Below are 25577 nucleotides of genomic sequence, written 5' to 3'. Positions count from 1 at the left end.
TCCAAAGTCTCACAAGACTCTGAGAGAAAAATATTTCCTCATCTCTGTCTTAAATGAGCGACCCCTTAATTTTAAACAGTGACCCATCGTTCTAGATTCTCCCACAAGAGGAAACATTCTCTCCACATCCACCCTGTCAAGTCGCCTCAGGATCTCATATGTTTCAATCAAGTCACCTCCTACTCTTCTAAACTCCAGTGGATACAAGCTTAGCCTGTCCAGCCTTTCTTCACAACACAACCCGCCCATTCCAGGTATTAATCTAGTAAACTTTCTCTGAACTGCTTCTAATGCATTCACATCTTTCCTTAAATAAGATGACCAATACTGTACACAGTACTCCAGATGTGGTCTCACTCGTGCCCTGTACAACTGAAACATAACCTCCCTATTCTTGCATTCAGCTCCCCTTGCAATATACAATAACATGCTATTAGCTTTGCTAATTACTTGCTGCACCTGCATACTAACCTTTTGCGATTCATGCACTAGAACACCCAGAATCCTCTGCATTGCAGAGCTCTGCAATCTTTCACTGTTTAAATAATATGCCTTTTTTATTCGTCCCACCAAAATGGACAACCTCACATTTTCCCACATTATACTCCATTTGCCAGATCTTTGCCTACTCACCTAATCTATCTATATCCTTTTGTTACTTCTTACTTTCCCACCTATCTTTGTGTCATCAGCAAATTTAGTAACCAAACTATTGGTTCCTTCATCCAAATCATTTATATAAATTATAAAGAGTTGAGGTCCCATCACCAATCTCTATGGCGCACTACTCGTCATATTCTGTCAACCAGAAAATGACCCATTTATACCTACTCTCCTTTTCCTGTTAGCTAGCCAATCTTCTATCCATGCCAATGTTACCTAATACACCATGAGCTTTTATTTTCCACAATCTTTGATGAGGCTCCTCCTGAAAGTCTAAGTACTGTACACCCACTGTTTCCCCTTTATTCACAGCACCTGTTACTTCTTCGAAGAATGATTGATAATGACCAACACTGGATTACAGCTCATCCCCCTCTATACTCTGACACTGGGGTACTGTTCACCCCCTCTCCACTCCTCTGACATGGATTACTATTGATCCCCCCTCTCTGCTCCTGTATCACTGGATTACAGCTCAACCCCTCTCCACTTCTCCAACACTGGATTACAGCTCAACCCCCTCTCTACTCCTCTGACACTGGATGACAGCTCAACTCCTCTCCACTCCTCCGACACTGGATTACAGCTCATCTCCCCCCCCTTCTACTCCTTGGACACTGGATTACAGCTCATCCCCTCCCCTCTCCCCTCCTCCAACACTGGATTACTGTTCAAACCCCCTCTCCACTCCTCCAACATTGGATTACAGTTCAACCCTCTCCACTCCTCCGACACTGGATTATTGTTCATCCCCCTCTCCACTCCTCCAACACTGGATTATCTCCCCTCCTCCGTCACTGGATTACAGCTCATCCCCCTTTCCATTCTTGGTTATTTCTCCATTCCCATCTCTTTGGCACCATCTCTCTCCCCTCTGCCTCATTATCTTTCTTCCTTCCGTTAGAAGCTTCTTAACTCCTGCTGCCCTGATTGTGCTTTTCAATTTCTCGTGCCTCCTCCTGAATATATTAATGTATGGAGTTTGCAATGAAGCCATTGATGGTAACTGTATTGTCAGGCAGCTAAGCTGATAGAATCTTGACAGTTTCAGTCAAATCTAGCTAATTCGTTTGACATACAGATAGACAGTTTAATCCTGTTAATCCCTTTCTCAACGCCTTATAGCCTCACTAGGGTCCCAGTCATTGCTGTGAGTAATCCTATCACTGAACAATGGGCTTTGCTCCCCTCGAAATGACAACTGTTGGGTCTTCTGATTGATTTGTGAGCTGAAGTTGGTGTTCGCTCCCTCCAATCCAGGATAGGAGGCCCAATCCTTATTTATGCTGCACAATGAAGTGGGAATGGCAGACTGCACCCGCTCTTGCCCCCACCGAGTCACATTCCTTAGGTTTGACACTCCATGGCGGGTGCCACGGTTTTGAATTGCTCGTTGTTCCCGTGACAACTGTTGGGGGCAGCTGTGAATGTGCTGGCATGCTCAGCAGGACCTGCCAATCACTGTAGAGTGTACATCTCTATTACAGCGCAGCTTTTAACCGTGCAGACAGAATCCTTTATTGCTTCATCCGTGCAAAGTACTCCTGGGTTCCCTAACAATTTCAATTAAAATGCTGGGAATTCTGAGCTGCCCTTGTTTGCCTTGGTATCACCTGTTTTGTGGCAAGGATTGGTACATTTCCCTACACTTCAGCAACAACAACGTGAACTTCTATAGCGCTCTAACCCGGCAAAAGGTCCCCAGAGGCTTCACGGAAGCACTATCAAACAAAATTTGACACTGAGCCATACATTTGGACAGATGACCAATTGCTTGGTCGAAGAGGTAGGTTTTAAGGAATGTCTGGAGAAGGAGAGAGAGGTAGAGAGTGGAGAGGTTTTGAGAGAGAATTCCAGAACGTGGGGCCCAGACAGCTGAAGGCACGGCCGCCAATGGTGGAGTGATTAAAATCAGAGCTGCTCAAGAGGTCAGAATTGAAAGAGTGCCAAGATTTCAGAAGACTGTGGAACTGGAGGAGATTACAGAGATAGGGAGGGGCAAGGCCATGAAGGGATTTGAAAACAAGGGCGAAAATTTAAAATTAAGGCGTGGCTGGATTATGAGGACAGGGTTGAAGGGGGTTAATTCGAATATGGGCAGCAAAGTTTAGGATCACCTCAAACTTCTGTAGGATGGAAGACAGGAGGCCAGCTAGGAAAGCATTGGAAGAGTCAAGTCTAGAGATAGCAAAGGCATGGATAAGGGTTTCAGCAGCAGATGAGCTGAGACAGGGCAGAGCTGGGAGGTATTACAGAAGGCTTCATACTTCCCAATATTTATTTGGAGAAAATTTCCGCTCATCCGGTGCTGGATGTCGTACAAGCAGTCTGACATATCAGAGATGGTGAGGTTGACAGTTGTGGTGACGTAGAGCTGGGTGTTGTCAGTGTTCATGCAGAAGCTAACATTGTGTTTTTGGATGATGTTACAGCATGTAGATGAGAAATAAGAAGGGGCCAACGATAGATCCTTGAGGGACACCAGAGGTAACAGTGCAGGAGCAGGATGCAAAGCCATTCAAAGTGATTCGCTGGCTGCAATTTGATAGGTAAAAATGGAACCAGGTGAGGACAGAGGAGAAGCATCAGTGGAGGATGATGTGGTCAACCGTGTGAAAAGCTGCAAACAGGTAGTGAAGGATGAGGATGGAAAGTTTACCATGGCCACAGTAACATAGGATTTCATTTGTAATCTTCGCAAGTGCTGTTTCAGTGATGTGTCAGGGCCAGAAACTTGATTGCAGGGTTCCAAATATGCTGGAAAACAGCTGGAAAAATTGGCACAGACTTCAAGTGCTCCATTGGTTGTGAAGCTCTTTGGGACATCCTGAGGTCATGAATGGTGCTATAGAAATGCAGGTTATATCTTTTTATTCAAGGCCTCTACCATAAGGGAATGTCTGGGGGCAACCAAGATACATTCAGTTCAATAAAGGCACTACACTAGACACACTGCAGTCTTTGAACTCAGCATGGTATCAGAAGTGGAGCTGAGATTGAGTTTTGAAAAGCTGGAAGAGAAGCCACAGCTAAAAGCTGCTAAAAAAAAAAACACAGGCAAGGAGAAGCTAACACAAACTGAAGGCTTCAAGTAAAATAGTGGGTGAAACAAAAATGGCTGTAAATTTTTGACTCCCAGCTCCTGTCGAAATTAAAGGAGATATGTGGCAGAGCTGGCAATTTTTCTATTTCCAATGACAAAACTACGAGATTGCAACAGATTTAATTAACAAGCTGTAGCCGATACGAGTATCAATACTTTTAACACTGTTGGGGAGAGACTGCTACAAATTGTATCCCACCCTAAATCTATCCGAAGAACAAAAATAACAGGTGGCAGAGATTTTGAAAGCTTTGAAGACACTTTCTGAACCCCAAGCGAATGTAAGTTATAAACGCTATATATTCAACACTAGGGCTCAAGTATGGTGACTGCAGTAACACAGAATCATGTGAATTTAGGCAACTAAAAGATGATCTCATTAAAGATAGAATTGTCTTAGGCATGAGATCTGACAGTGAGAGCAAGACTACTGAGAGAGGAGAAGCTTACTCTCAAGAAAGCGATAGACATGTGCAGAAACGTAGGGGTTGTAAAACATCAGCTAGAGCACATGTATAGCACAACAAACCTATACATTCCAGGCCGAAAGAGCAGAACAATCGTAGACAAAAGGCTGGAAGCAAATAATGCAGAGGACATCATACAAAAGAAAAGAAGGATTGTCCAGTGTGGGGAAAGCATTGTTTTAACTGCAAGAGGCCAAATCATTTTATACACAAGTGTTTGGCTAGAAAGAAGCAAAACAAGCCTATGCAGATAGCCACTGGAGAGATACCAACAGAAGAGTCTGATGAAGCACTATACATCATACAACAGGCTGGCTCCATAAAATTTATTGGTAATGAATTGTTTGTGACTGTTACAATGATGATCGCAGAAGGAGAACATCAAGTTAACAAGAATTGTCAGATCCACACTGCTGCATCATGCAACATCATGACCTTCACAGGCCTGTGTGAAGTAGCTCAACATGGCAATCCAAAAATGAAGCCCTCGAAAGTAAGGTTGAGGCTATATGATGGCACGATACTCATACTGAGAGGACAAATTAGTTTGACAGCCCAATGCAATGGCAAGAATGAAGATCTGGAGTTCCAGATCATAGACAGTACGCAACAGCCACTCTCTCAGCCGGAACAAGTCTAAAGCTCTGACTGGTAACTCTAAACATGCCAGCAGAGATTTACAACGTGTCGCAGCACACTAAACCATTGACTGCTAACAGATCCTAGAGGAGTACAAAGATGTGTTTACAGGATTAGGATGTCTACCTGGAGAATATCATCTAGAATAGATGAGACTGTAAGACCAATTCAGTGTCTGCCGAGAAGAGTTCCAGCTGCCCTCAAGATGGTTGTGCGTGCCATTTAGCATTTCCATGGCTGCAGAAGAGTATCAACACAGAGAGCATGAGATAGTCAGTGATCTTCCCGGAGTGGAAGCCATAGTGGATGATCTGCTATTCTATGGATGCGGAGACGCAAAGGAAGAAGCCATAAATGACCATGATCAGAATTTAATACGACTAGTAGAGAAAACTCGCCGAATGAACCTGAAACTGAATGAGAAAAAATTGCAATTGAAGATGCCTAAAGTCAAATACATAGGTCATGTACTAACAGCAAAAGGTCTTCGCCCAGATCCTGACAAGGTGAGAGCTGTAGCAGCGATGCAGCAACCAACAGAAGTGAAAGCAGTGCAATGATTTGTTGGATTCGTGAACTGTTTAGCAAAGTTTTTGCCTAATTTGTCGTCGGAGTGTGAAGCATTATGCAAGCTCACTGCCAAGGATGTGCAGTCGTATTGGGGTACAGAACACGAATCAGCATTCAATAAAATCAACGACAAGTGACAATAACACCAGTGAAGTACTATGACTTCAATGAAGAAGTCGCCTTGCAGTCTGATGCCAGCGAAACAGGTCTTAGAGCAACCCTGATGCAGCAAGGACTCCCAGTCCCATTTGCATCCAGGCCATTAATGCAAACTGAACAACATTAGGCTAAGATCGAGAAACAGTGCCTGACTATTGCTCTTGATTGTGAGCATTTTCATCAATGCCTGCTTGGGAGAGACAACATAACGGTGGAGTCCAACCACAAGCCACTTCAAAGCATTCTCCTCAAACCACTACTATCTGCTTCAAAGTATCTACAAAGAATGTTACTTCATTTACAGTGATATCTCTTTTTTATTCATTCATGGGATGTGGATATTGTTGGCTAGGCCAGCATTTATTGCCCATCTCTTATTGCCTTTGAGAAGGTGGGGGTGAGCTGCCTTCTTGAACCACTGTACTCCAGGTGCTGTAGGTACACCCACAGTGCTGTTAGGGAGGGAGTTCTAGGATCTTGACCCAGCGACAGTGAAAGAACGGCAATATATTTCCAAGTCAGGATGGTGAGTGGTTCGGAGGGAAACTTCCAGGTGGTGATGTTCCCATATGTCTGCTGCCCTCGTCCTTCTAGATGGTAGCGGTCATGGGTGTGGAAGGTGGTATCTAAGGAGCCTTGCTTAGTTCCTGGCAGTGCATCTTGTGGACGGTACATACTGCTGTCACTGTGCATCAGTGGTGGAGGGAATGAATGTTTGTGGATGTGATGTCAATCATCTGCATGTGACATAGAAGCAAAGGAAACAGATGTACATTGCTGACATGCTGTTGAGAACAGCACTCCCCATGAAGAAAGTTGAGGATGTTACAACAGAATGTGAGATCTTCTAGATTCAAAGTGAAGCAGCAGCTCGACATGCTCTGGAAGTCATCAACCCAGCAGAGATGTTGAATCTGACAGACAAGCGCCTTGCTCAAATCAAGCGAACAAGATACAATCTCCAAGTGTGCAAGAAGTAGTGACGAAAAGATGGCCTGAGAGCATCAAGGACACAACTGTGATCACAAGAGCATTTTGGGCATACCGAGATGAACTGATAGCCCAGGATGGCATCTTGAACAAAGGAAATAAGAGTCATCGTCCCTAAGGAGATGAGAGAAGAAATGTTGAAGCACATCCATGCAAGCCACCAAGTAAATGAATTGAGTCTAAGAAAAGCAAGAGAAATGCTCTACTGGCCAAACATGAGCAATGAAATTAAAGACCACATTGGCAAGTGCGGTGCTTGTAATGAGCACCAAGCTAAATCAGTTCACGAGTGAAGAGTTCAGCCGTTTCACAAGGATTGGGAAATTCAACACTATACATCATCTCCGCACTATCCCCAGTTGAATGGAAAGACTGAAGTGGCAGTGAAAATTGCCAAATGAATTATCAAGAAATCGAGCAAATCTAGCACAGATACATACATGGCAATCCCCGAGTGGAGAAACACACCGACTGAAGTCCTGGAAAATAGTCCAGTCCAAAGACTAATGTCACGCTGCACCCAAACTACTCTTCTAATATCAAAACGCTACTGAAGTCAGAAGTAGTAACAGGCATGAGTGAAAATATCAAGGTGAAACGGCAGAAAGCTAAATTTCATTTTGACAAGACTGCCAAACCATTGGTAACGTTGAGCATTGGAGAGCCAGTCAGGGTACAAACCTTCAATACTCTCAACAGGAGTCAGCCTACGTGGAAACTTAGGACGTACATAGAACAGTTGTCACCTCGATCGTACGCGGTGGACATGAACAACCAAATATACTGCAGACACATACAAACAACTAGAAAAGTTGTTCCTTCACTGCAGGCGGCCGATCAGGAAGATGGGATCTCACCAGCTGCACAGAATACAGAACGGCCATCATTCCCAGCGATCCACCAGTCCCCAACAACAGAAACGGAACAACAACAACTGTTACCACGGCAACAAGTGCCATGGGAACGTCGCCCCCATCCCAGAGTAGGAACATCACCCAGACGAACAGCCAATGACAACATGCACACGTACCATTAACAGACCTACACGATTTAACAACTATGCGTGCAATGCATTTGCAGAGACTAACAAGAATAACGAACAGCTTGTTTATGCATGAGAACCTTTGTGGTCTAATGGGTAACTCACAGTTCCACCTGATAGTGCATGCAAATTTGTCTTCTGTTTGTTATGGAAAGGGGGATATTTAGGTTTTGAAATGCAATCATTACTAAGTGTCCTACCTGGCTTCATGTGACCTCTACCACAATGGAGTCTGGGGTCAGCCATGATACATTCAGTTCAATAACATTAGACACATTGTAGTCTTTTGAACTCGTAACACAAATGACAAACATAGAAATAAATGTTTCTACAGCATTGTTAGTGTGACTCAACATGTCAGACAACAGATTATTTTGAAGGAAGGACCGCTGTTATGTTACAAAATGTAACAGTCACCCTACTACCTGCAATGAGGGGCGTTTGTTTTTATTATAATTTGCCCTGATGATGTGGGTAAAGTTGGCAAGGCCACTTATGACCAAATCTTGGTTGCTTTGAGGAGTTATTGATGGACTTTCTTCCATTTTTATAGCCACTGTCTGTACCATTGAAAGGTTTGTCGGGCCTTTGCAAATTGGGTTTTAAGGGAATGGGCAGAGGTGAAAGGTTTCTTTCCTTGAGAAGATTACTGAACCGCTTTGGATTTTACAAAAAGCTTCCATGGTTACTGTTTCAGATTTATTGAATCCAATTTCACAACTGGCCACAGTGGAATCTGAATTCACGAATCCCACCCTAACACATTCCCTATCCCCGCGAACGTCCCCAATCACGGCCTTGCATTTGCAATTCCGCTCCTGCATCCCAATATACTGCCTCCATACATCCATTACCCCTGGAAAATGCTCAATCCCTCCCAGAACATTCCCAAATCCCACCCTGCATTACCAAAACCCACACATCATCAAATCCTGTTCCCACATCCACAGACCCCACTCCACATCCCCACATGCTCTTCATTCCCAAATCCCATCCCCACGTCACCAAATCCTGTCCCCACATCCCTAAATCCCAGTCACGCCTGTCCACACATTCCCAAACACAGTCATGCAACTTTTCCACACTATGAGAGTGGGGATGATCAGAGGTTGCATTTGTTGAGGGGGCGCATGGCAGGAAATGTGAACAGTTCTTTCAGAGAGCCAGCACAGATACAATGGGCTGAATGGGTAAGGGAACGGAACTGAGGGGATAGCTCTCTCAGAGAGAGAGGGCACAGGGAAGATGGGCCAAATGGCCTCTTTCAGTGCTGTAAAATTCTATGATTCTCTCCAAAGGGTGCCTTCTCCCCTCTGTCTCCATTAGACTGAAATTACTATTGTGAAAGAGCAGCGTAAACAGAACCTCAAAGTACTCACAGTTTTTTCAATCTTTGCAGCCTCATCCCTAGGCATTCGGTCCAGGAAATCATGGTAGTGTTTGAGGCCAATGGTCTGCTGCTTAGTGAGACTAGCTTTTGTGTGAATGTCATCTAAAGTTCTGAATCCCTGTAAAACAAGTAAAAGTACTAAAGCTTCACAATGTAGTGTACAAGGCAATAATAGGAATTCTTTCTTTTTACCAGAAGAATGAGTACGTGGAACAGGTTACATGCAAAGGGGTGGAATTAGACAGGTCTCATCAACAAATGAGACTATTAGAGCTTCAGCAAAGGAATCCTATGGATAGGTGGGCTGGTTGGCTGAAGGTTCTCCAACTGCTTGCAGGTTTTAAAGAAAGAAAGAACTTGCATTTCTGTAGCACCTTTCATGACCTCAGGATGTCCCAAAGTTCTTCACAGCCAATGAGGTACTTCTCAATTGTCGTCGCTGTTGTTACTATGTAAACGTTAGCAAAGACAATGGAGACTCACTGTTGCCTTTGGCAACATCCTAAGGTTAGAGAGGAAATTCTTGGGGGGAAAAATCAACCAGGGTTCCTGCTCCTGATTCAGGATGAAATGGAAGCTTGTGGATGAAGACAAGATTTGATGTGTGACTGTGAGCCAGTGATTCCTGTGCAGCTGAAGCCCAGCAAGAACCAGTAACTTTGGGAAAAGATGAGGGAGGGGAAAAGGAGAAAAATCACGTTTGGTTTGGTCTGGCGTACAGGAAAAAGGACAACTTTATTTCCTGCTGTATCAGTGATGTTCTTGTTGGATTTCCCAATGTTCAATATCTCCCCACATTGGGAACTAAGCATGTGGGAATCACCACATCCAATCACTTCATGCTGCAGAGTGACAGACCAGCATTACTCCCCAACGAGGCCAAAGACTTGTACGAGTGCTTCAAATTGCCTCTAAAACAGAAATTCTCCAGGGATCCCAGCCAACATTCCCCCTCACATTGGGAGTTCTCTATATATTTATATTACAGTCACCTCACTTCAAAGTAATTGAATTCTATATGAAGCACTGTGAGATGTTATGACCAGGTAGTATAGAAATGCCAGGCTTTGGTGTAACATGCTACAACTTGGAGCTTGGTTTCTGTAGTCTACCGGCTGTAACTCTATCAAACAAGGTGCAGGAGACCATGAAGGCAACAACAGTAAACCCAAGCATCTGCTCAAAGAATAGAAAATGCTGCATAATCTGCATCCCACCTGTTGGTACCACATCTGAGCTGTCTTCACACCAGCTCCCCAGATGTTCGAGAAGGTTTCTAGCACAGGGACGCTCTCACTGATGTAGTCAAGCTTGCGCAGGTGCCCGCTCTCTAGTATCTCTCTGATTTTCTCAGCCATGCCTTTGCCAATGCCAGGGATCTTGCAGGCTTCCTGTGAATGGCAAAGGGGAAATCAGCTCCAAAATAAATTCACAAACACAAATCAAGCCAAGTCTTTAAGGTTGTTAAAAAAGTGAATGGAATCCTTGACATAGAACATAAAATCAAGCAAGTTATGCTAAATCTAAAGACAACACTGATTGGGCTCCAGTGAAAGGTTTGTGGCCAATTCTGGGCACCATTCTTTAGGAAGGTTGTCAACCTTGTGGAGGGTGTAGAAGGGATTTGCTAGATTGATACCAGGGATGAGGGACTTCAGTTATGTGGAGAGTCTGGAGAAACTTGAATTGTTTTTTTTATTATTTGTGGGCTTCGCTGGTTAGGCCAGGGTTTGCTGCCCATCCCTAATTGCATTGCCCATCCCTAATTGTCCTTGAGGAGGTGTTGGTGAGCTGACTTTTTGAACTGCTGCAGTCCATGTGTTGTGGTAACACCCACAGTGCTATTAGGAAGGGAGTTCCAGGATTTTGACTCAGCGACAATGAAGGAACGGTGATATAGTTCCAAGGCAGGATGGTGTGTGACTTGGTGGTGTTCCCATTCATCTGCTGCCTTTGTTCTTCAAAGTGGTAAAGGTCACAGGTTTGGAAGGAGCTGTTGAAGGAGCCTTAGTGAGTTGCTGCAATGCATCTTGTCGATGGTACACACTGCTTCCACTGTGCGTCAGTGCGGGAGGGAGTGAATGTTGAAGGTGGTGGGTGGGGTGCCAATCAAGTGGGCTGCTTTGTCCTGGATGGTGTCAAGCTTCTTGAGTGTTGTTGGAACTGCACTCATCCAGGCAAGTGGACAGTATTCCATCACACTCCTGACTTACGCTTTGTCGATGGTGGACAGGCTTTGGGAAGTCAGGAAGTGAGTTACTCGCCACAGAATTCCCAGCCTGTGACCTGCTCTTGTCACCACAGTACTTATATGACTGGTCCAGTTCAGTTTCTGGTCAATGGTAACCCCCAGGATGTTGATAGTGGGGGATTCAGCAATGATAACACCATTGACTGCCAAGGGGAGATGATTAAATTCTCTCTTATTGGAGATGGTCATTGCTTGGCACTTATGTGGTGCAAATGTTACTTGCCACTTATCAGCCCAAGCCTGAATGTTGTGCAATCATTGTGCAATCATCTGTGAACATCCTACTTCTGACCTTATGATGGACGGAAGGTCATTGATGAAGCAGATGAAGATGGTTGGGCCTAGGACACTACCCTGAGGAACTCCTGCAGCGATGTCCCGGGACTGAGATGATTGGCCTCCAACAACCACAACCATCTTCCTTTGTGCTAGGTATGACTTCAACCAGTGGAGAGCTTTCCGCCTGCTTCCCATTGACGTCAGTTTTGCTAGGGCTCCTTGATACCACACTTGGTCAAATGCTGCCTTGATGTCAAGGGCAGTCACTCTCACCTCGCCTCTTGAGTTCAGCTCTTTTGTCCATGTTTGGGCCAAGGCTGTAATGAGGTCAGGAGCTGAGTGGCCCTGGCGGAATCCAAACTGAGCATCAGTGAGCAGATTATTGCTGAGTAAGTGCCGCTTAATAGCACTGTTGCTGACCCCTTTCATTGCTTTACTGATGCTGGAGAGTAGACTGATGGGGTGGTAATCGGCCGGGTTGGATTTGTCCTGCTTTTTGTGTACAGGGCCTAGCTAGGCAATTTTCCACATCGATGGGTAGATGCCAGTGTTGTAGCTGTACTGGAACAGCTTGGCTATGGGTGCGGCTAGTTCTAGATCACAGGTCTTCAGTACCATTGCAGGAATGTTGTCAGGGCCCATAGCCTTTGCAGTATCCAGGGCTTTTAGCCATTCCTTGATATCGCATGGAGTGTATCGAATTGGTTGAAGACTGGTATCTGTGAAGCTGAGGGCCTCAGAAGAAGGCTGAGATGGATCATCCACTCGGCACTTCTGGCTGAAGATTGTTGCAAATGCTTCAGCCTTATCTTTTGCACTGATGTGCTGGGCTTCCTCAATCATTGGGGATGGGATATTTATGGAGCCTCCTCCTTTAGTTAGTTGTTTAATTGTCCACTGCCATTCACGACTGAATCTGGCAGGACTGCAGAGCTTAAATCTGATCCATTGGTTGTGGAATCATTTAGCTCTGTATATCACTGGCTGCTTGTGCAGTTTGGTATGCAAGTAGTCTTGTGTTGTAGCTTCACTAGGTTGACACCTTATTTTTATGCCTGGTGCTGTTCCTGGCATGCCCTTCTGCATTCTTTATTGAACAAGGGTTGATCCCTGGCTCGATGGTAATGGGAGAGTGGGAGATATGGCAGGCCACGAGGTTACAGATTAAGGTTGTATACAATACTGCTGCTGATGGCCCACAGTGCCTCATGGTTGCTCAGTCTTCAGTTGCTAGATCTGTTCTGGATTTAGCACGATGGTAGTGCCACACAACATGATGGAGGGTATCCTCAATGTGAAGATGGCACTTCATCCCCACAAGGACTAAACGGTGGTCACTCCCATCGATACAGTCTTTGACAGATGTATCTGTGACAGGTAGATTGATAAGGACGAGATAGAGTATGTTTTTCCCTCTTTTTGGTTCCTTTAGCACCTACCGCAGACCCAGTCCAGCAGCTATGTCCTTTAGGAGTCGGCCAGCTCGGTCAGTAGTGGTGCTACCGAGCCACTTTTGGTGCTGGACATTGAAGTCCCCCACCCAGGGTACATTCTGTGCCTTGCAACCCTCAGTGCTTCCTCCAAGTGGTGTTCAACATGGAGGAGTACCGATTCATCAGCTGAGGGGGCTAGTAGACTAGTAGATGGTATCAGCAGGAGGTTTCCTTGCCCATGATTGACCTGATGCCATTAGGTCTGGAGCTGATATTGTGAACTCCCAGAGGGCAACTCCCTCTCGCCTGTTTACCACTATGCTGCCACCTCTGGTGGGTCTGTACTGTTGGTGGGATGCCGGTACTCCTCCATGTTGAACACCACTTGGAGGAAGCACTGAGGGTTGCAAGGACACAGAATGTACCCTGGGTGGGGGACTTCAATGTCCAGCATCAAGAGTGGCTCGGTAGCGCCACTACTGACCGAGCTGGCCAGTGGATCCCAGGGACGGTGATAGCGGTGTCTGGACATTGTACGGTATGATTCTGTGAGTACGGCTATGTCAGGCTGTTGCTTGACTAGTCTGTGGGACAGATCTCCCAATTTTTGCACAAGCCCCCAGGTGTTAGTAAGGACGACTTTGCAGGGTTGACAGGGCTGGGTGTGGCATTGTTTCTGGTAACTAGGTTGATGCCGGGTGGGCCTTCCGGTTTCATTCTTTTAAGGCTTTGTAGCAGTTTGAAAAAACTGAGTGATTTGCTTGGCCATTTCAGGTGGCAGTTAAGATTCAACCACATTGCTGTGGGTCTGGAGTCACATGCAGGCCAGATTTTCTTCCCTAAAGGGCATTCGTGAACCAGGTAGGTTTTTACGATAATCAACAATCTTAGACTAGATTTTAATTCCAGATTAAATAACTAATTTAAATTCCACCAGCTGCCGAGGTGGGATTTGATCAAGATGTCCCCAGAGTATTAGCCTGGGCCCCTGGATTACTTGTCTAGTGATATTACCACTGCTCCATCGCCTCTGTTCTCCTTAGAGCAGAGAAGGCTAAGGTTAATGGAGGGGTTCAAAATCATGAAGGGTTTTGGAAGAGTAAGTATGGAGAAAATGTTTCCACTGGCAGGTGTGTCAGTAACCAGAGGACACAGATTTAAGATAATCAGCAAAATAGCCAGGGAGTTGGCGGAGGGAAATAACGAGAAATTTTTTACATAGCAAGTTGTTGTGATCTGAAATGAGTTGTCTGAAAGGGCACCGGAAGAAGTTTCAATTATTACATAATCATAGAATGCTTAGAGCACGGAACGAGGCCATTTGGCCCATCATGTCTGTACCGGCTCTCGGCAATAGCAATTCGCCTAGTGTCACTTCCCTGCCTTTTCTCTGTAGCCCTGCAAATCTTTCCTCTTCAGATAATTATCAAATTCTCTTTTGAAAACCTGCCTCCACCACACTCTCAGGCAGTGCATTCCAGATCCTAACCACTCCCTGTGTAAAAAGGTTTTTCCTCATGTCGCCATGGCTTCTTTTGCGAATCATCTTAAATCAATGTCTCTGGTTCCCCATCCTTCCACCAATGGGAACAGTCCCTCCCCATCTAGCCCTGTCCAGACCCCTCATGATTTTGCATACCTCTATCAAATCTCCTTTCTTTAAGGAGAACAATCCCAGCTTTTCCAATCTATCCACGTAACTGAAGCTCCTGAAATCACTCTCGTAAATCTTTTCTGCGCCCTCTCTAATACCCTCACATCCTTCCTAAAGTGCAGTGTCCAGAACTGGTGCAATACTCCAAAACTCTGTGCCCCTATTAATAAAGACCAGCATCCCTTATACTTTATTAACTGCTCTCTCGACCTGCCTTGCAACCTTCAATGATTTATGTACATATATCCCCAGCAACATTTGCTTTAATTTTTTCCATCCATTGTTACATGCACTAATATCAAGGTAATGAGCGGATGTGCGCTGCCAGCAGAAACAAAAAACTCTCTATAATATATATTTTTAGAAGTTACCATGGGTATGGAAGAAGAAAGAATACCTGCCCTAGCCATTGACACATTCGACACGTTAAAAACATAAGGGTATTTTTAGGGAGTTTGTGACCAGTTTTGGATTCCTAACTCTGATCTCCACAAAGGTTCTCGTGAGGCTTTCTCATGGGACCATAAGGCCATAAGACGTAGGAGCAGAAGTAGGTCATTTGGCCCATCGAGTCTGCTCCACCATTCAATGAGATCATGACTGATCTGATAATCCTCAACTCCACTTTCCTGCCTTTTCCCCATAACCCTTGATTCCCTTACTGATTAAAAATCTGTCTATCTCAGCCTTGAATATACTTAACGACCCAGCTTCTACAGCCTTCTGCAGTAAAGAATTCCACAGATTCATTATCCTCTGATAGAAGAAATTCCTCCTTATCTCTGTCTTAAATGGGTGACCCTTTACTCTGAGATTATATCCTCTGGTCCTAGACTCTCCCACAAGGGGAAACAGCCTCTCAGCATCTACCCTGTCAAGCCCCCTAAGATTCTTATATATTTCAATAAGGTCATCTCTCATTCTTCTAAACTCCAATGAGTACAGGCCCAACCTACTCAACCTCTCCTCATAAGGAAATCCCTCTGTACCCAGGATCAACCTAGTGAACCTTCTCTGGATTATCTCCAATGCCAGTTTATCTTTACTTAGATAAGGGGGCCAAAACTGTTCACAGTATTCTAAGTGTGGTCTAACTAGTGCCTCGTATAGTTTTAGCAAGACTTCCCTATTTTTATACTCCATTCCCTTTGAAATAAAGGCCAACATTCCATTTGCTTTCCCTATTACCTGCTGAGCTTGTATGCTAGCATTTTGTGATTTATGCACAAGGACCCCCAAATCCCTCTGTGCTGCAGCTTTCTGCAGTCTTTCTCCAGTTAAATAATATTCAGCTCCTCTATTCTTCCTGCCAAAGTGCATAACCTCACATTTTCCCACACTATATTCCATCTGCCAAGTTTTTGCCCACTCACTTAATCTGTCTATATCCCTCTGTAGACTCTTTGTGTCATCCTCACCACTTGTCTTTCCACCATTTTAAACCATATATACTTCCAAATACTACCTCCCCTCAACTCAATTTAAGATTACTGGTAATATTTCCACTGAAGGAGAGAGGGAAAAAAGCACATTTGACAGATTACATTCTGAAGAGTTTTTGATAGAGCAAATATTTCCTATGGGAATTCAGTGATAAGAGGGGTGGAGTCACCAATTTAAAACTGTCATTAAGAGAGTGATGGGAAAGGTTAGGAGAAATGTCTTTACGTAGTGTTATTGGAATGTTTTGCCACTGGGAAAGGTTGAGGCAGAGACACTAGCATTTCTTCAAGAGGGAATCGGTCAAAAAGCAAAACTATTAACAATTGGGATCATTTTAACATGAGATCAAAGGACGGTACAATCTGGCAAAGTGCAAAACGCTGGCACCAATCAGTTTCCTGGTGGGCGGTCAGGTTAAAATTACCCTCAGTGTGTATTGTAAATGGAAGTTCCTCTACTTGGGGAGAGAGGAAGAAAAGGCAGAGATTTTACCTGAAAGGAGGCCACCGGCTTCTGGTAACTCTTCAGGGCGTTGATGGCCTTGGCGTATCCCAGCGCTCTCCACTTGTCACCTTGATGTGTGTATGCAGCTGCCAGCACCTCCAGCTTGTCTGTGATGGGCTTGTTGTGGTTTTGCTTCTTACTTTTGGATGATCGGGCACACACCCACTTGCCACTGACAACTGGTTCACTGGGATCAGACTCACTGGGTGAATGGCTGTTTCCGGAGACCAAGGCTTGCAGGTCATGCTCGGAGACTCCGTCATCTTCAACATCACTTCCATCTTCGTCTTCAGATAACTAGGGAGACACCACAGTGAAAGGGTGAATATTTCACCAACACATCACATTTAGAGATAGCTGCCTCCCAACACTCCTCATGGGTTCAGTTTGTAAATGTGTAAGAAACATTTTTCACAACCTCAGGACACTCCAAAGTGCTTCACAGCAAAATAAGTACTTTTAAAGTATAGGAATTGTTGTCACGTAGGAAATATGGAAGCCAATTTGCACCCACGGCAAGATCCCATAAACAGCAAAATGATATTGACCAGAAAAACTGTTTTAGTGATGTACGTTGAGAGATAAAAGTTGCTCAGCATACCGAGAACTCATCTGCTCTTCTTCAAAACAGTGTCCATGGGGTCTTTTATGTCTACCTAACAGGGCAGAAGAGGCCTCAGTTTAATGTCTCAGCTCAAAGATGGCACTCTCTCAGTATTGCCTCTTCGACAGTGCAATATTCTCTCAGTACTGAGCCCCTGAAATTGCAGTGTTCCCTCAGGACTGCCCCTCCAACAGTGCAGTGCTCCCCTAGTACTGCACTCCCTCTGTACTGACCTTTTGACAGTGCAGCATTCCCTCTGTACTGACTGTCTGATAGTGCAGCACTCCCTCTGTACTGCCTCTCCAACAGTGCAGTGCTTGCTCAGTACTGACCCTCTGTCAGTGCAGTGCTCTTCAGTACAGCGTTCCCACACTACTGCCCTTCCGACAGTATAGTATTCTCTCACACTGAACTCCAACGGTGTAGTGTTCCCTTAGTACTGCCGCTCTGACAGTGCACTACTCCCTCAGTACTGACCTTCTAACAGAGCAGCGCTCCCTCAGTACTCCCTCTGATAGTGCGTCACTCCCTCAGTACTGGCCTCCTAACAGTGCAGCGCTCCCTTAGTACTGGCTTTCCAACAGTGCAGTGCTCTTCCAGTACTGACCTTCTGACAGTGTAGCGCTCCCTCAGTACTGACCCTCCGACAGTTCTAACCATTGGGAGTGAGAACCTTGGTTGATTCCCAAACAGCTCTCTCAATACTGCCACCTCCAACTGTGTAGTGTTCCCCCAGTACTGCAATGGAAGTGTCAAAGTGGATTATGTGGTCAGATTTCTGGAATGGGACTTAAACCAATGGCCTTCTGACTCAGAGTTGAAAGCGTTACCCACTGAGGCACAGCTAAAACTACATACCACACAGGGGACTGTTCCATCTCATCATGCCTCACTGACGCAGATAAAAGGGACAATAGGCAAGTGTTTTATTTAAAATCAATTTTCAAAAGGGGCTTGGAATGGGCAATCAGCATCCCCATCCGAGACAGGTTGTTATCAGTATTTAAGGTGGGGTCCTATGTTGATCATAGAATCAATGCAATGTTTGAGTGCTAGCGGGAATGCTGGTTAGCCCCTTCTAAAAACTATAGAGGCAACAGCCAGTGCCTCCTCATATCTGTGCCCCTCTGCCCCTCCCCAGGGTTACCCTGTGACCCCTCCCCCCAAACCCGATTGTGGCTGAGTTAAATGACCACTGCAGGGCAGTAGCTCTTGTGCTGCTGCAACTGGCCACAGTGGAGAAAGGGGTTTGGGAATCAACCAAGGTTCCCACTCCCAATGGTTAATTTCCCTTGTGAAATGTTGGTTCCCACTCTGGATGGATGATCGTCTTCCAGACGGTTGGTTCTCTATCCGGGAATCTGGCTCCCACTCCAGAAGGCTCTCTCCAATGACTCCTTTCAGAATATTTACTCACCTTGGCTCAGGATAGGGTTACCTCAGTTTAGGTGCCACTGGGCGATTAAAAATGTATAGGTGGATACTTTGGAGAATCCTTCACAGAGTTGAAATAGGCAACAACAATTTGCATTTATATAGCGCTTTTAAAGTAGTAACTCATCCTATAATGCCTCACAGATCCGTTATCAGACACAATTTGACACCAAGTCCCTTAAGCAGACATGAGGACAGGTGGCCAAAAGCTTGGTCAAAGAGATAGGTTTAAAGAGGTCTTAAAGGAAGGGAAAGAGGTGGAAAGGTGGAGAGGTTTTGGGAGGGAATTCCAGAGCTTGGGGCCCAGTCAGCTGAAGGCACAGTCGCCAATGGTGGAGTGATTAAAATTGGGAATGCACAAGAATGCACCGAATTTAGGGTTGCAGAGATCGAGGAGAATAGTAGGGCTGGAGAGCTTTGAAAAGGAGGTGGGAGTAACTTTACCTGTGCTGCAGAGGCTTGTACTGTTTCACTGTTTTCCTCAGGTGCGGTCTCTCTTGGCTGCTCAGCAACTGGTTTTTCTGCCTCCGTGCAGTTCAACTTGGCCTTTGACTGTGTCCCTGATTGACGGCTGATCTCTGTATTCCCTTGCTGACCCTCGCATCCTGACCCTTGAGCCTTGACCCGCTGTTCAGGCTGCAAGTACCTGTCTGGGATTAAGACACTGTAGCCTGCAGTGCTCAGAATTCTCTTCTCCGAGAGACATAAACTGAGCCACGTAGATTGCACCAGCTGGACGTTGGGAGGCAGCACCTCCAGCTTCAGGAGGCGAAAGGCACGTTCACAATCCATCCCATCATCGATGATCACGTGGGTAATGGCAGGGGAGAAAGCAAGGCTGACCTCTCCACCATTCCGTATAATCTGCTTCCGAAAGATTTCTGTCCGAGCCTTACCAATCCCTGCCTGGAGAATATACACTGTCAATCCACTCAACCAGGCCTCTGTTGAAATGAGATAAAGAAAAGGAAAGATGAGCTAATGTCAAATGCCATGTGGCGGAATATGTTCTTGACCTTTGAAGGGAGATGGGACCATCCGGTCTTGATGTTGCTTTGTGTGGAGGAGGCAAAGCTGGATCTGTGGGGGTCGGGAGGGGTGGAGAAACAGAGGTGCATTTGGGGTGGGGGCGGTAGCCTACATGACGAGTGAGTCGGTAACTAGAGGTCACAGATTTAAAATAATTAGCAAAAGAACTGGAAGGGAGATGAGGAGAGTGTTTTCCACACAGAGGATCATTACTATGTGGAATGTACAACCTGAAAGTGAGGGGGATGTAGATTCTACAGGAACTTTCAAAAGGCAATTGGATCTGTACTTGAAGAGTATAATATACAGGGCTAAGGGGAAAAAGCTGTGGGACCAAATTGGACAGTTTTTGCAAGAGACAGCACTGCATGATGGGCTGAATGGCCTCCATCTGTGCTGTAAGATTCTATGATAACAAAGTGAGGAATCAGAAACATTCCTCTGACTTACCAGCAGCAACGTTAGGGGAGATCTGCAATTTAACATTTGCATTATGCCCAGTAGTATGATACCACACAAGTTTTGTTTCTTTGCTATAATGGAGATTTTGGGAGTGTTTTGTAGCAGGGCTGTGTAGGCTGTGTTGTCCACTGAACTCTTTCTGCATTGTTCCAGAAGGGAGGCTAAAATCAATTATCGATTGTCACTGTTCAGCAGCAGGTCTGATCCCACTTCTTGACAGGAGAGTGATTCTGGATGGAATTGGGTGTCGGAGTTTGTGAAGAAAGGGAGAAGAATAATTAAATCTTGGACTGAGAACAGAACTCCAAGGCCCCATCCTCACCCTCTCTCACTGCAAGGGTTATCCTATCCAGCAGCTTACTGCAATGCTGAGGGCATAGCATTATTGGAAGTGCCATCCTTCAGATGAGATGTTAAATCAGGACCTTGCTTGTGTAAATCGACAGACTGAGGAAAAGCAGGGAGTTCGCCTGGTATCCTGGTCAACATTTCTCACTCAGCTAAATTCTACCAAAGGACAAATTAATAGGCCTACCACCGCAATACTCTTTGTTTGGGATTTTTTTTCATTCATTCACTGGATGTGGGCATTGCTGGCTAGGCCAGCATTTATTGCCCATCCCTAATTGGGATACAGGGGAAGGTGGTGAGTTGGATCCAAAATTGGCTCAGTGACTGGAAGCAAAGGGTAATGGTCGATGGATGTTTTTGCGAATGGAAAGCGGTTTCCAGTGATGTTCCACAGGGCTCACTGTTGGGGCCCTTGCTATTTGTTGTATTATTAATGAATGGACTTAAATGTAGGAGGCATGATAGGGAAATTTGCAGATGGCACAAAAAATGGCCGTGTGGTTGATAGTGAAAAGGATAGCTGTTTTCTCCAGAATAATATCAATGGTTTGGTTGAGTGGGTGGAAAAGTGGCATATGGAATTCAATCCAGAAAAGTGTGAGATCATGCATTTGGGGAGGGCAAACAAGGCAAACGGGAGGATATTGAGAGGGGTTGAGGAAGTGAGAGAGCTCAGAGTGCATGTCCAGAGGTCCTTGAAGGTGACAGGACAAGTGGATAAGGTGGTAAAGAAAGCATATGGAATGCTTTCCTTTATGGGATGAGGTATTGAATACAAAAGCAGGGATGTAATGACAGAGCCGTATACAATGCTAGTTAGGCCACAGCTGGAATTTTGTGTACAGTTCTGGTCACCACATTACACAAAGGACATAATTGCTCTGGTGGAAGAAGAGGAGATTTACAAGAATATTGCCAGAGCTTGAAAATTGCAGCTATGTGGAAAAATTGGATAGGCTAGGGTTGTTTTCCTTAGAACAGAGGAGGCAGAGGGGTGACCTAATTGAGGTATACAAGATTATGAGGGGCCTATATAGGGTAGACAGGAAAGATCTGTTTCCCCTAACTGAGGAGTCAATTACCAGGGGGGCACAGGTTTAAGGTGATTGGTGGAAGGATTAGAAGGGACATGAGGATAAACTCTTTCACCCAGAGGGTGGTGGCATCTGGAATTCACTGCCTAAATCGGTGGTTGAGGCTGAAAAGTTCAACTTATTTAAAAGGTACCTGGATCTGCCCCTGAAGTGCTGTAACCTGCAAGGCTACAGACCAGGTGCTGGAAAGTGGGATAAAAAATGAGCGGCTAGTTTCTTTTTTCTGTTTTTTGGCTAGCGCAGACACAATGGACTGAAGGGCCTCTCTGCACTATAATTTCTCTATGGTTCTTGGGGTGGTGATGGTGAGCTGCTTTCTTGAACCACTGCAGTCCATGTGGTGTAGGTACACCCACAGTGATGTTGAGGAGGGAGTTCCAGGATTTTAACCCAGTGACAGTGAAGGAACTGAGATATAGTTCCAAGTCAGGATAGTGTGTGGCTTCTCATGCAAGTGGTGGTGTTCCCATACATCTGCTGCCCTTGTTCTTCTAGGTGGATCTTTCTGTGCAGAAATTGCCTGCTTGGTTTGCATTGTGCCTTGACACGTTTCTGAAAGATATGTTAAGATGCTAAATAAATAAATACTTGGAATTGTATAGTGCCTTTCATGATTTCAGGAAGACCCAAAGTGTTTTACAGCTAATGTATTGCTTTTGAAGTGTAATCACTGTTGTAATGTAGGAAGCACGGCAGCCAACTTGTGCACAGAAAGATCCAACAGCAATGTGATAATGACCAGATAATCTATAATAAATACACATCTCTTTCATTATTCATCTCCAGATTCTGCTTAGTTTCCATCTGTTCCAACATCTGCACTACAAGGGAGAAGGTCACAATTTGTTCTACCTTTACAGACTTCATCCGGCTTTGCTTTCTTCTGGGACACTTTGGCAGCTGCTGGCGGGGCGTCCTGCGCTCGTTTCACCTTCGGAAATGCCTTTACGATTCCCTGCAGCTCCATACGCTGCACAACTGACTCACAGTCTGGCTGAACTGTGAACCAACCTGTTCCAACAATCAAGATTTTACCTCCACACAAGAAAAAACTCAAATACCCCATCTCATCTCTTTGCATCCTATCGAAAATGTGGTGTCCAGACTTGGACAAAATACTTCAGCTGAGGCCTAACCCATGGTAATTGGTTTAGTATAGCTTCCTAATGCTTCAGGATTAAGACATTTCCTACTTGCCAGAACTATGTAACCACTCCCCCAGGAGAGGTTTAAAACAATATAAAAATCCAACTAATTCCAGGAAAAGGAAATCTGGAAAATTCCTCTCCCAACTTCTTAAGGCAATCAAAACTACACTAGGAGACCACACTGACCATGACACATGTTAGTTGGTACCCGCCTGTTGTAAGACTTGATATCTGGTCTCATTTGATGATATTGAGCGAGTCAGCATTCACCAAATGAACCAGGAACTTCTTCCATAGGTCTCATTATTCTCTGGGAATTGAACCATTTAACATGTAACAGCATTCTACTCTCGGGTTACTTACAGCGTGATCTTCGGTCCTCCGCAACATAACTAACTGAAGTTAAAACTAAACCCTTCATTATTTTAGACTGTGATTAAGTCTCCCCTATGTCTACACTTCTCAAAAGCATACAGAGCCAGTTTTTTAAATCTATCTGGACTGCTAGGGTGTTTTAATCTGATGATCGCATTTGAATACTGACCTGCACTTTTTAGCAGGAATCATAAAGACAGGTATTGAAATTCCTGGATGACTTTCCCCTTTCTTCTGGGCTGATTCATTCACCAGGTCACTGTGGAGCAGTGACTGTTAATCCTTTGTGTGTGGCTTTGTGTTCGTTATGAATTATGTTAATGTTGGGCAACAGAACACTTCCGTTCAAGTGCCTAGTGTCAGCATCAAACGCGCTCAGATGATCTATAGTGTGATTCGACACAGGGTAATGCTCCCTCCGCTCAGCCCCAGCCCAAAAAAAAAACCCTCTAATACATCAGTATACCTTTTTTGTCATTTTAGCACAATGGAAATCCCCCACAACCACTCTGAATGAGACTGGGAGCATTGGTACCCACTTCGTGCTGTGGCTTCAGGTTCAACAGCAACTGGATTTAACTTTTCTGAAACTTACTCATGCATTTATTCACTTTAGGTGTCAGCCATGGTTCAGTGGGTAGCACTCTCAACTGAGTCAGAAGGTTGTGGTTTCAAGTCCCAGTCCAGGGACTTGATCACAAATCTAAGCCAACCCTCTCATGGCAGTATTTGAGGGAGTGCTGAACTGTTGGAGGTGCCATTTTTCACATGAGACATCAGAACTGTTCTGTCATGAGCAAAATACTGATTTAGTGTTCTGCTGAAAGGTCATTGACCTGAAATATTAATTCTGTTTCTTTCTTTGTAGATGCTGTCTGACCTGCTATTTCTAGCTCATTCTGTTTTGATCTGAGAATTTTAAAACAAAGTTTTAGTCACTCTTGTTCGCAGTTATCTGATCTTAGCCTGACTGTTATTGGGAGGCATTAATGAATTCCTTTGCAGAGCTAAGGGATGGAAAAAGCAAATAGCTTGATTCCCACTGAGGAAATAATGGGGAGGATGCACTGGCCAGTATGTGTAAAATTCATAAACGTTTCCTTGAGGTACTGACCAGAGATCTTCAACTATTTATAATCTTTCTGCAATTGGCCTGCAGGATAACTGTTCCTATTGTTAGGTGCAAGAAACAAACACACAATTAAATCACTGGTTAATGTAAATAGACAAATTTTCACCCACAAACGCTCTTCTATTAGACTTTAAATTAAGTGGCAGGCCAATCCCCATTGAGAGAAAAGCAGCTAATCAGGACCCCAATCCTATTAGATAGAATCCTCTTGGTGATTAATGAATAAAGGAGGAAAGATTCACGAGAATTGTTCCAGGGATGAGGAAATTATGATGAAGCTAGATTGGGGAAGTTGGGACTGTTTTCCTTGGACTGAGAGGAGATTTGATAGAGGCATTCAAAATCGTGAGGGGTCTGGACAGAGTAGACAGGGAGAAACTGTGAAAGGATCGAGAATGAGAGGGTGCAGATTTAAAGTAATTGGCGAAAGAAGCAAAAGCGACTTGAGGAAAATCTTCCTGGCGCAGCGAGTGTTTTGGGGGGGAGGGGGTGCTCTGGAGTGCACTGCCTGAGAGTGTGGGGGGCTCTGGAGTGCACTGCCTGAGAGTGTGGGGGGGCTCTGGAGTGCACTGCCTGAGAGTGTGGGGGGGCTCTGGAGTGCACTGCCTGAGAGTGTGGGGGGGCTCGAGTGCACTGCCTGAGAGTGTGGGGGGGGCTCTGGAGTGCACTGCCTGAGAGTGTGGGGGGTTCTGGAGTGCACTGCCTGAGAGTGGGGGGGGCTCTGGAGTGCACTGCCTGAGAGTGTGGGGGGGGGCTCTGGAGTGCACTGCCTGAGAGTGTGGGGGGGGCTCTGGAGTGCACTGCCTGAGAGTGCGGGGGGGGGGGGGGGGGGGGCTCTGGAGTGCACTGCCTGAGAGTTGGGGGGTGGGGGGGGGGGGGTGGGGGGGCGCTCTGGAGTGCACTGCCTGAGAGTGGGGGGGGCTCTGGAGTGCACTGCCTGAGAGTGTGATGGAAGCAGGTTTAACTGAGGCGTTCAGAAGAGAATTAGACGGTTCGGCGAAAAGGGAGATTGTGCAGGGTTGCGGGGGAATAGCCCTGAGGAAATTACTCATTCAGAGAGCCAGTACAGACATGATAGGCCGAATGGCCTCCTGCGCTATAACAATTCTGTGACAATGAAACGAGTCAATAACGGGAATTTTGCAGATTTTTAAACCCAGTTAAAGCGGCTGGAAAATTTTTAGATTTCTGATCACTCACCCCGCGCCGGAAATGGATTTAAATACAGCCTGTCATTTCCGGCTTGTTTTTTTTAAATCAATGAACAAAATTGATGGAATAATATTTGTCATTATTATTGATAATAAAAGAATATTTATAATCACCGCCGACACAAATAAAATCGAAGCAATTGGATTTCC

General features: G+C 45.2%; 1 protein-coding gene across 2 annotated transcripts in view; it reads right to left on the bottom strand.

The window, feature by feature from the left end:
* Positions 1–23744, bottom strand: part of poll (polymerase (DNA directed), lambda) — a 32200-nt gene extending 8456 nt beyond the window's left edge. The window contains exons 1-6 of one of the 2 annotated variants that reach the window (XM_078565017.1): positions 23624–23744; positions 22414–22572; positions 19070–19569; positions 16576–16884; positions 10241–10414; positions 9013–9141 (exon numbers count right to left, since the gene is read on the bottom strand). In XM_078565017.1, the coding sequence (XP_078421143.1) occupies positions 9013–9141; positions 10241–10414; positions 16576–16884; positions 19070–19569; positions 22414–22528 (1227 nt within the window). In that variant the 5' untranslated portion in view covers positions 22529–22572; positions 23624–23744. Of the gene's footprint in view, positions 1–9012; positions 9142–10240; positions 10415–16575; positions 16885–19069; positions 19570–22413; positions 22573–23253; positions 23591–23623 lie in introns of those variants that run through there. The other variant, XM_078565018.1, reaches the window with a different exon arrangement.
* Between the last annotated feature and the right edge of the window lie 1833 nt (positions 23745–25577).

This window comes from Cetorhinus maximus, chromosome 20 (assembly GCF_964194155.1).
Source record: "Cetorhinus maximus chromosome 20, sCetMax3.hap1.1, whole genome shotgun sequence".
Taxonomy (NCBI): domain Eukaryota; kingdom Metazoa; phylum Chordata; class Chondrichthyes; order Lamniformes; family Cetorhinidae; genus Cetorhinus; species Cetorhinus maximus.
This window is presented reverse-complemented; position numbering and strand designations above follow the sequence as displayed.